This window comes from Rhinoderma darwinii, chromosome 2, assembly GCF_050947455.1.
Source record: "Rhinoderma darwinii isolate aRhiDar2 chromosome 2, aRhiDar2.hap1, whole genome shotgun sequence".
In the NCBI taxonomy this organism is placed as follows: domain Eukaryota; kingdom Metazoa; phylum Chordata; class Amphibia; order Anura; family Rhinodermatidae; genus Rhinoderma; species Rhinoderma darwinii.
Window position 1 is genome coordinate 206,124,545 of NC_134688.1, and position 12,306 is coordinate 206,136,850.

General features: G+C 37.4%; 1 protein-coding gene across 2 annotated transcripts in view; it reads left to right on the forward strand.

Moving 5' to 3' along the window:
* FRMPD4 (FERM and PDZ domain containing 4) overlaps positions 1-12,306 on the forward strand; it is a 433,432-nt gene that overhangs the window by 330,731 nt on the left and 90,395 nt on the right. For both annotated transcript variants that reach the window (XM_075852758.1, XM_075852756.1), the window contains exon 4: positions 135-295. In XM_075852758.1, the coding sequence (XP_075708873.1) occupies positions 135-295 (161 nt within the window). The remainder of the gene's footprint in view (positions 1-134; positions 296-12,306) is intronic.

Sequence of the window (12,306 nt, forward strand, 5' to 3'; positions counted from 1 at the left end):
ACACAACTAACAAACAAGTCACTATTGGGAATAATAAGGCTGTACTTTACAATGTACAATATAATTCTGATTGCTCTCTGAACTATAGGTCTATACACAAAAGAACTAAATAGTGTGCTATATTTTTTCCACAGTCACTTGACACAAACACCAACATTTGAAGACTTCCGAATTGAAAGCTGCCAAATCAACCCTCCCACACCTAGAAATGTGGAAATGAGGAGAGATCCAGTTCTCGGTTTTGGGTTTGTTGCAGGGAGCGAAAAACCAGTTGTTGTCCGTTCTGTAACACCAGGTGAGTGACTCCATTTAAAGGGGTTATCCCATGAATAATTTTCATACCAAAAGTCCAGAAATGTTGTTAATAGCTGTTTTAAACCCTTCACGCTTTGGCCACTTTTGACCTTCCTGACAGAGCCTCATTTTTCAAATCTGAGATGTTTTTTATTTATGTGGTAATAACTTCGGAATACTTTCACCTATCCAAGCGATTCTGAGATTGTTTTCTCGTGACACATTGGACTTTATATTACTGGCAAAATTTGCTCGATGCATTCAGTATTTAATTGTGAAAAATACCAAAATTTAGTGAAAAATTCCAAAAATTAGCATATTTCTAAATTTAAATGTATCTGCTTGTAAGACAGGTAGTTATACTACAAAAAATTGTTGCTAATTAACATCCCCCATATGTCTACTTTAGATTGGCATCATTTTTTTAATATTGTTTTATTTTTCTAGGACGTTACAAGGCTTAGAACTTTAGCTGGAATTTCTCAAATTTTCAAGAAAATTTGAAAAGGCTATTTTTACAGGGGCCAGTTCAGTTGTGAAGTGGCTTTGAGGGCCTTATATATTAGAAACCCCCAATAAGTCACCACATTTTAAAAACTTCACCCCTCAAAGTATTCAAAATAGCATTTAGAAAGGTTCTTAACCCTTTAGACATTTCAAAGGAATTAAAGCAATGAAGAGGTGAAATTTTGCTTGGTAGTAGTTTTGTTTGGAGCGTTACTGGTATTTCAGTTTATATTGTGGGGGCACATGTAAGTTGGGCAGAGTACATCAGGGGCATTGTCAGGTGGTAAAATAATGGTGTTAACAATAAAATAATCCATAGATGTGTGTTACGCTGTGAAGCAATCCTTTCTGCACAGGCCAGTGTCACACTGATAAATGTCCTTTCTTATCCCCCTTTTGGTCCACACTCCGTACCTTTGCAGTTTGGGGAATTTAGGTGGGAAGTGTTGTACTGCTATAATATGGGTGCCCTCGCTTCCAGCAGATATGTTTGGGCCCTACCCTTCCTGGTTCCCTAATTTTAGGGCCTTGATAAATCGCCACTTGAAACAGAAGAAATGTTCCCCTTGGGCCCCAACCTGCATATTTTTCTTTCCTGACTTATTGGAGCCTTAACTTATTTTATTTTTTCATAGACGTAGTGGTATAAGAGCTGTTTTTTTTTTGCGGGACGAGCTGTAGTTTTGGTATCATTTTGGGGTACACGCAACTTTTTGATCACTTGTTATCCTTTTTTTGGGAGGCAAGATGATCAAAAAACAGCAATTCTGGCACAGTTTTTTCGTTTTCTTTATACAGCGCTCACCACGCATCATAAATTACATGTTAACTTATTCTGCAGGTCAGTACGATTCCGGCAATACAAAATTTAGAGCACTTTTCTATGTTTTACAACTTTTTGCACAATAAAATTAGTTTTGTAAAAAGAATGTGTTTTTTCTGTCGCCAAGTTGTAAGAGCCACAACTTTTTAATTTTTTCGCCGACGGAGATGTATGAGGGGTTGTTTTTTGTGAGATGAGCTATAGTTTTTATAGGTACCATTTTTGGATACATGCGACTTTTTGATCACTTTTTATTTCAATTTTTGGAAGATAAAGTGACTAAATAACAGCAATTCTGGCATTATTTTTTAGATTATTTTTTACGGTGTTCACTGCGCGGACAAATAACATAATATTTTTATAGTTCAGGTTGTTACGGACGCAGTGATACCAAATATGTATGGTTTTATTTATTTTTTTTCAATAATAAATGACTTGATGAGGGAAAAAGGGCGATCGTGTTTTATGTTATTACTTGAAACTTTTATTTATTTTTTTTACAACTTTTTTTCACTTTTCTTTAGTCCCACTAGGGGACTTGAAGGTCCAACTATTTGATTGATGTTCTAATACATTGCACTACCTATGTAGTGCAATGTATTAGAAGTGTCAATTGTTCACTGACAGCAAGCCGATCAGGCTCCAGCTCCGGTGGACACCGACTGCTTATGACGCCGGCTCAGTTCTTGTAGCCGCTCTCTACTCTGGCTTATCAAAGAGGATCTAGAACAAAGAGGATCTAGGGGACTCCCCTCTATTAAATTCTATTCTATAAAATTCTCTTGTAAGGTGTTTGAAAAGGGGTTTTATAAACCAGACAATCCCTTACAGCAAGAACAACTTGAATATTAATAAGACTGAGACTACCCACCTGGATAGAGAGGTCATAGAGCTGCATCCCTAGATGCTCAATACATTGCATTGAAAAAGTCAATAAACTTTTTTTTAAATTGTGAATGCCGTTCTAATTTAGCATAATCCTACAAGTAACCTCATACAGTGTCTGACATTATGAAAATTTATCCTGTCGCTTGAAATTGGTTTTAAAATACAACCAGGTAGTAATTTAACTTCACATCAAATACTTAGCTGGAATACAACGATAATTCGTTGTCTTATAGATGTATATTTCTTATGCTTACTAAATAGCCATCCCGCTACTGTTCAGCGGCAGTGTATTTAAGAGATTGATAAGACAAAAGAGAAGGAAATGCAGTCAATCATGGTTAAAATTCTTGGAATGAATATTCACAACAAGCAATATTTGTATGAAATAGTTTGTTGATATTACAGTTATTATTTTTCAAACCTAAATTCTAATAGAAATAAATCTGTTAATAAATGAAGCAATACACCCAGAGACATTTTATTTCACTTCACTTGCTTTTAGAAGTAAACCTCATTTGTATGCAGCACACAGACTGTTGCAGACTGTTCCATGAGGACAGACGTCACACATTTTGGGATACAGCTGACATAAAGTACTGCAATAAGGGAATACAAATGAGCAAACACATAGATACATACGTACACAACTAGAGGCTCATGTACATTTCTTTCTATGACACAGTTGGAACTAAATCACAATGGGGAACATAATAAATAACTATCATCTTTTATTGCTAATGGAAACATTTAGAAGTTACCTGTGGTAGAATTAGAGGATAAATCTATTCTATTTCACGCACTAGATTAGTAGTCATCATGCTGTTAAGATTTTTTTTTAATGGATTTTAAAGCATTGTAAAAAAAAAAATGCCAGTGAAAATTATTCTGGGGATTTAGCATCAATTTATACAGAACATGTGCATATCCACCATTAATTACATCTTATATTAAGCTGTTGTCATTGTGCTCACAGGTCATATTAATAATTATTTGTAAGCAATTGGTGAATCAAGTCATAAGAATTGTCCTCAGTAGAAAGTGATGGGTCGAAATCAGCTTCAAATGGGGACGTTTAATACTGGACTTTTGTGGCCCATTATTGTGTCAGAACCTGGAGTGACTGGAGAATCCTCTGGTACCCTGGTGGGTCAGTATGACCCTGGAAATATACTGCTGACATTTTTCTACAAGGTTATTATGCACTTAAACCGCTTTAATTTCAAAGGCTGTGTAGGAAACCTCATTAATTTCTAGCAAGGGCTTGCATCTTACAATCATTCTATACAGATTTTTTTTTTTAACCCCTTAAGGGCTAGCCTGTTTTGGGCCTTAAGGAATTTATTTAGCTTTTTTCATACATTATTATTTTTCTTTTAATGGAGTTGTTTCAGGGCTTGTTTTTTATTGTTGTTTTTTTATGCCACCATTTTGGGGTACATATAATTTATTGATTAAATATAATAAAAATGTTAGGGGGTGCAAAGAAAACAGTAATTTGTTATTTGCCTTTTTTTTTTGCTGTTTAATGTGCAGTAAAAATAACATGTTAACTTTATTCTATGGGTTGGTATGAATTCAGCAATGTGAACTATAAACTCGACATATCCCGAGATATGTGGCGCGAAATGTTAGACATACATGTGAAAAAAATATACTTCCAAAGGATGTCTCTGACGGGCGCCATCCATCAACCATCCGTCGCCCACAGACTCCCATGTTAAAAAAGCGTACGTTAACATATACTTGTTTTTACTGGATGTCGTGAGAATGTTTTACATTAATATCATGACAAATTTTATAACTTAAAGAAGGACTCCAGTTTTTTTTTTCTATCATTAAGTACCCATCCCCTTAATATATATATTCTGAATGAGTATTACCTTATTTAGTTATTCCTAGCTGAATTATTCTCTTCAGTTGGGTCATGTGACCTCATTCTGACCTGATAAAATCTACAGCAGTTAATGTAAATAAGAGTCAGCCTCTCCGCTTCCTGATTTATGGACTGTACCAAACAGGTTCTCCAAAGAGGGGTTACAGAAACAACTGTCACTAACTATTGATGACCAGACACATAACTATCATATAGTTATAATGAAGGAGGTTGCAGCTCAGCCTCCTGACTTATAACTCTGTGACAGTTATGTGTCTGCTCATCAGTAGTTAGTAGCATAAGTTTCTGTAACCTCTCTGTGGAGAGCCTGTTTGGTAGAGTCCATAAATCAGGAAGCGGAGAGGCTGACTCTTATTTACATTAACTGCTGTAGATTTTATCAGGTCAGAGTGAGGTCACATAACCCAGCTAAAGAGAAGATAGAAAAGAATAAGTAATACTTGCAGATTATATATAATGGGGGGATAGGAATCTAATTATAGAAAAATAATATCCTGCATTCCATGATGTACATGTACGTCATGGTGTTCCAAGGGGTAATTTAGCAGCAATAATAATAGGGTTTATGGGCATCAGTCGTTACGAAATATGGCAGTTGAGTCTCCACTAAAAACAGGCAGCATTCTTCTACGAATCTCCATGACCAATAAAGGCTATCTGAAGCCACACAGTCAGACTAAGAGCATTTGCAAGTATTCTATGATGGAAGCACAAATATATTTTCTAAAATTGTTTTAAGGTAATTGTCAAACCCCATTGCGTTTTCAAATTTTATGTGGCTGAGAATTTTCACTAGGTTCAAGGCAGTATAACACAATAGTTGTAAATTTGACAGTGTAGTTTACATTTAAACAATTATCTGCTACTTTAAATGGTCTTCTGCTAGAGAAGCAAAATACAAATCTATAACTAGTTATCAATATCTATAACTAATTCTGACTATATGCTATGCTATACACCAGAGGTCCCCAACCTTGGGTAGGTCACAAGCCACTTTAAAATATGACAGATGGTGTTGGGCCACACTGAATATTAAAAGAAAAAAAGCCTATGAAATATACACCAATACCAAGTTCTTGTAATGTTAAGATGTCCCTGGTGACACTTGTGCACAGTAGTATCTGCAGCTGCCAACTGTTGGTGAGCCACATGTATCTCCCAAGCCACTGCTCTACATGCTAATATTGATTAATTTTACAATGATGTATCTTAAAGGGGTTTTCCCATCAGGGACATTTATGGCATATCCACAGGATATGCCATAAATGTCAGATAGATGCGGGTCCCACCTCTGACAGGGATTGTGTCAAGACAATATATTATAGCTGATTGTCAGGCCAGCTTCTATTTGGCATCTTAAAGGCCATGTAAACCTTTGAAGACGTTTTTTTATTTTTTTAACTAAAACAGTGTATCAGTGTGTTTTGTGCAACTTTGTTGTTTGTTTTTATTAAAAATTATTTTAACTTTTTCAAATACAGCTTCTATGTATCCTGGATACATAGAAGCTATATCCTGCACTGAAACCTGAATCCGTCAGGTTAGCAGGACTGACGGCTTCAGTGACACTGGGTCGGATCCAGCTGTTATTGATCACATCTAAGTTCATAACTTAGGACTTACTCACAGCACAGAAACTTTACAGAAGTGTCGGGATTGTGAATGGACAACGCGTCCTGGCTGGAGGCAATATCTATTCACTCTCAAGACACTTCAGTAAAGTTAATGTGGGTGTATGTGACAGCACAGCATGATCTTGCGAGATCACGCTGTGCTGGGTACAAATGGACATTAATGGAAAGAAGTGTATGACGCTGATTGGTCAGCGTCATACACTTCTCTTTACAACGCCCACTTGCTCAAAAGCTAAAAAATGCCCAGTTGGGCATTAAGAAACTAATTAGCATAAATCTAAAATTGTTCATAACTTGCTCAAAAATTATTGTTTTTCAAAATAAAAATTTATAATCTGGTGACAGAGCCTCTTTAATGACCAGCTACATTTTTTAGTTTTTACCTCTCTTCATTTCAGCAGCCATAACTTTTTTATTTTTTCATTGACGTGGCTGTATGAGGCCTTGTTTTATGTGGGAGAAATGTTATTATTTTTTTTTTCGCAGTTTGTGGGTAGAAAAAAAATAATTTTTACAGTGTGAATATAGGAAAAAGCGATTCTTGGCATAGTTTTTCTTGTTGATTTTTTTATCCTGTTCACGTTTCACGCGAAATAACCTGTTAGATTAAATCTTGTTTTTATTCAATGTAGGGGCAATAAAATATATTTTATGCAAAATAATTACTTTTATTTGGGACATTTTTTTTTAATTTATTTTTTTGTTTCTTTTTTTAATCCCAATTAGGGATAACTTTATTTATAAATAAAATGTTTACTTATAACGTATTAGCATACTCTTGTATGCTAATACATTACACTGTGTCACTATGACACTGGCTGCTGTTAGTGCAGCACATAGTGTACCCTAACAGCAGGCTTACTGAACAGACAGACCTGGGGTCCATTATAGGTCCCCAGGGCTGACTGCAGAAGGACTCCCTGCTCTTTGATCACGGCACGGGGTTTCCAGTGACGCGATTAAAGAGGGGTGTTCCCGTTGATCATGTCGCGGTCACGGACCGCGGTAATCAAAGGGCTAAACAGCTGGGGTCGGAAAACATTCGGATGGTCTAAGATCAGGAGCTGTTAGTTACAGCACCTGCTTAGAGGATGAGCTCACAGGAGCGCTCATCAGCCTCTTCTACAGCGACGACAAAAGACGTCGCTGTAGACTAATGACCTGCACCACCTGCCGTCAAAAGACAGTGGGCGGTCGTTAAGGGGTTAAAGAGGATCTGTCACTAGTTTAGTAAAGACCAATCTCCTAGCTAATCTAATAGGCACTATTACACTGATAATACTAGTGAAAATTGTGCCCTAAAACATTTATTATTTTAAAAGTTATTAGCTTTTTTCTAAATATGCAAATGAGGCCACACTAGCCAAGTGGGCATCAACACCAGCAATTCTCCTGAGGTGGAGCTACCTCACAACCTCCGACGCTGTCCTATCAGCATGAAGCTGCTTCACACACAGTGTGAGAGACTGAGGCTGGAGGGAAGGGGATCACTTCAAATAGCCATATCTTTGGCTGTGGGCCACCTAGAACAGTGGTTCTTGTAGCATATGTTCCAGTGTCATAGTTCTATCTGTGAAGCAACCAGAGGTAGCACCAGTTAAAGACACAGTCAGGAATGGTAACTGTATACAGAATGCATATAATATACAGCTTCTATTCCAGACTGTGTTTTCAATTGCTGATATCTCTGGTTATTTCACAGCTAAATCTGCGAAATCATGGTGACATATGAAAGATTAGTATCTTATCTTTTATATGCCAATGAAACCACTGTTCTCCGTTATCCGCAGCCCAAGATATGGTTATTTTAATTGGTCCCCCTTCCCTCCAGCCTTTCTCACACAGTCTCTCACACTGTGTGAAGCAGTTTCATGCTGATAGGACCGCGTCAGAGGATGTGAGTTAACTCCAGCTCAGGAGAATCGCTGGTGTTGACACCCACTTGTCTAGTATAGCCTCATTTGCATATTTAGAAAAAAGCTCATAACTTTTAAAATAATCTTTTTGGGAGACAATTATGACTAGCATTATCAGTGTGACAGCGCCTATTAGATTAGCTAGGAGATTGGGCATTACTAAACTAGTGACAGATCCTCTTTAGCCTGGGTTCACACACCCTATTTACGGACGTAATTCGGGCGTTTTAGCCCCGAATTAAGTCCGAAAATACGGCTCCAAAGCGGCAGCAAACATCTGCCCATTCATTTAAATGGGTTTTACGATGTTCTGTGCCGACGGTCATTTTTTTTACGCGTCGCTGTCGAAAGATGGCGCGTAAAAAAGACGCCCGTGTCAAAGAAGTACCTGTCACTTCTTGAGACGTAATTGGAGCCATTTTCCATTGATTCCATGCTAAAACAGCTCCAATTACGTCCGTAATGGACGCAGCGAAAATCACCTGCAACATGCCATTACGTCTGAAATTCCAGAGCTGTTTTCTCCTGAAAACAGCTCCGTAATTTCAGACGTAACGGAGGCTGCCGTGTGAACATACCCTCAAGGACACAGTTCATTTTGGTATTAAAGTCTATGCACAATTTTAAAGCCAATTTAGATGTTTTAATAAATCAATGTTTTATCTGATTTTAAACATCTTTTAAATAGATTTTTAAATCTTTTTTACTTATTAAGATACGGCTTCTATGTATCCTGTATGTCAACACCCTGATATAATTTTGGGTCGAATCGCTGCTGCTATCTGTCTGGATGTATTTTTTGGCACAAAAAAGAAACTTTTTTGAGTACGGATGCTTTCGCTACTATTTACTTTTGGGTTCCAAGGATGGGATTGAGATCTATCCCACTTCAGCATACGTGCATTCTGTGGATCTTTTGGTGTGGTGCTGTCTCAACTTGTCACATTGTAATCGACTATAAATGACACTGAGGTAGGCGTGGTGTCGTTTTAAAAACTATGCCTTGCTCTTTGATTGGCCAGGCTGCTGTGTGCTCTGCGCATGTGCCATATTGCATTCCTGCTAGCCCTGCCATTGGAGGGGCTAACAGATGTTCTGAAGGGCGAAAATGTGGGTACATTACAAGAACAATACAATAAGCCTCTCCCAGTCTGAAATGGCTGCTTATAGATAGAAATAGATTGCACACAGAATAGATAAACTCCATTTCATTGCACTATTAGTTATTGCATGAGTAACTTGCTTCTGGACTCTAATGCAAAGTCAGTCACAGGTACCCCCGACTATCATGCGTCTTTTATGGTCTTCTCCTATGCAACCTATGCGAGGATCCTTTTTAACTTCTATGTGGTCACAATAAGGCTGGACATGGGGACAAATGACAGTAACAAGCTATGATCATTCTTCTTGTTGTCACTTTCAGCTCCCTCCCTTACCCTCACACACACAGACACAAAACCATGAAGTAAAACTTTTTATTATGCTCCCCGACTTCAAACAAATGCTGCACTCTGAGCTTCGATTCTGCTTCCATTTGAAAACTAAGATTGTGGGCTATAATATGATACAAATTCAGTGTATAGCTGTACAATAAGATCAATGTATTTAATTCTTATGCAAAATCTAACCTCCTTAAGGTAAAGAATACAATATGGTATAGTGTAGTACCAATCTAATTGGGGGTTTTTTCGGGTGGAAAAAAAATTATTATTATTTTAACCCTTTTTGCTGCTTTGACATTTTTCACACTTTTGACATGCACAAATAAAACCTGAATTATAAAATAAGAAAACCATATTATACCCTCATTCCCATATATTTTCTGAAAGTAGACAACTTAGTCATTTAAAAAAAATGATACCCAGCACTTTACACTCTTGGGTATTTCCATGCAATATTGCATAAAATAATAACATTGTGTTAAAATGAATAAAATTGTGTTTATTGTTAAAAGTCTGTCCAAAGCAGAGCATGAGATACACAACACCTCCTAAAGATAAAGGTAAATATGTGCAGCGTTCATACATGCCACTTATGTCATGTTCATATAAACACCAGAACTGAATAGATTACAAATCTCTGCGATCCACATGTCGGTAAACATCGACAAGTGGTCTGATTAGGCAAAGGGGGTGATTAGATGTTCAAATGCTCATATTCTCAATACTATAGTAGGGTAAATTGAGAAACCCCTAAATCTGACAATCAAAGAACATATATTCTCTCTTACTAGTATAGACAATTGTATATGTTCCTGTCCATCCCTCCTAGGCAGTAGCACCACGTACACTGAATGGCCACTTTATTAGAGAAACCCATTTAGTAGAACGTTAGACCTGTTTTGGCCTTCAGAACTGAAGCAATTAGTAGCGGCACAGATTCCACAAGTTGTTGAAATAGTTCTCCAGGAATATTGGACAGGATCGCTTCTCACAGTTACCGCCAAAGTGTCCTTCTGCCATAAGGTAAAAGCTGCCATGAAGGGATGAACTTGATAGGCCACAATACTTAGGTAAGCCCAACTGTTCAAACGTCCACCCACAGGTATCAATGGACCCAGGGTGTGCCAAGGAAACATTCCCCACACCATTACTCCACCAGCGTGAACTATTGACACCTGACAGAAAGGGGTTAATCCATTCATGATGCTTACGCCAACGTCTGACCATCAGCATGGTGCAACAGAAATCTGGATTTATCTGAACAGGCGATGTTTTTCTGCAATGCAGTGATCCGATTGTTGCACTTTTTTGCCCTTTCTGTTTCCCTTTGGAAAGCAATGACACAGGAACTGGTCGTCTGCTGTTATAGTTCATCCGTGCTAACGCAAGTTAAGCTGCGTTCAGACACAGTAGTTGAAGCACCAACAGCTGCAGACGGTACATCGCCTGTTTGTCAGAATGATTATTGACATCCCTTTCTGTCCCCTTTCGTTGACAAGTTGTTTATCTCTACAGGATCCCCTTTCGGTGGATGTTTTTTCTCGATCATACACTTTTTGATATATTCTTAACACTTGCACGAGAAAACCCCAACAGATAGGCAGTTTTTTTAAATACTGCCCCAGATAGTTTAGCACTGACCCTGTTTCACTCTAAGTCACTCAAATTTCTACATTTTCCCATTCTAATGTGGATTCACACTGAAACTGATCCATGGAAAACTTGCTCCCTTGATTTTATGGAGCACTCCGGAGTCATGTGTCTAATTTCCATACAGGGAAGCTCCAGTTGTCTCAGCACCCTGATTTGTTGGTTATGAGATTTCATTACTTTTACTTATTGAAAATACTATATTACTTATGGAGCATGAAATGGGGTGCTACAGAAATGTGAAGGACACAAGTTAGACCAGCAGGCTCCCACCAATAATAAACTATTACTATAACAAACTATGATATAAGTCTTCACCCTCCATTACATTTTGGGTTACTTTTAGTTGCTTCCAAAAATAGGTGACATGCACGCTCTTCACGCTTTGATTAGACACCGCTGTTCCTTATGCAGACATTGACATTTGCAGGCACGAATAGCAATAGATGTGTCAACAATATCCTCTTATAGTTTTATTGTTACAAATTTCATGAATTTGAAAAATGTTTACAGTGCTAAGTTTGGAACACTCCTCTGTTTGACACAATGTGCCTCTGATTCATATTCTCTGTATGCTGCTCAGATTGTACAAAGATATAGTGAGCAAGTGCGGGATTTTGTCCATTTTCAGCAGTCATGATAACTGATAAGATGTCACTGTAAAAAGCTGCTTCTATTACGCGTGGTGAATACAAACACTGACATTGCTTAAACTGTGAAAGAAGCATCCTGGGTAGCCGGGGTTTTCAAATATAACTTCCTTCTCAATTAATGAGGACTTAGTTACTTTCAGGGTTAACTCGCATTGGTTATAATCATGGCATTCAATGATACACAGTGCAAATATTTATTCATGAGTGTCATTTTTCTTCGTTGTGCATGCGATTAAATACTAAGATATTTTAGCCGATAAATGAGTCACATTAAACTAAAGAAAAGTCAGCAAAACTGATCAAGAGGCAGGTAATAATTTTAATATTTCACAAGTTTGAAGACTTGTTTTTGTTTCCTCAACAATTCATTTAGGATGTTGCCTGGTCATTACAACATCATTAAAGTAGTGTTAACTCCTTGTACAAGACTTTGATTTCTATTCAGTTGTATTAACATTGAAATGTGTGTTCTGAAATCGAGAATAAAGGAAAATGTGGAACGCGAGCTGGGTTTTATTTAGATATATTTTTTGCAGCATAATATTACTTCAGCCCTATGGCATTACTGGAAGTGCTACTTACCATGAAATTGAATACACTGGAAT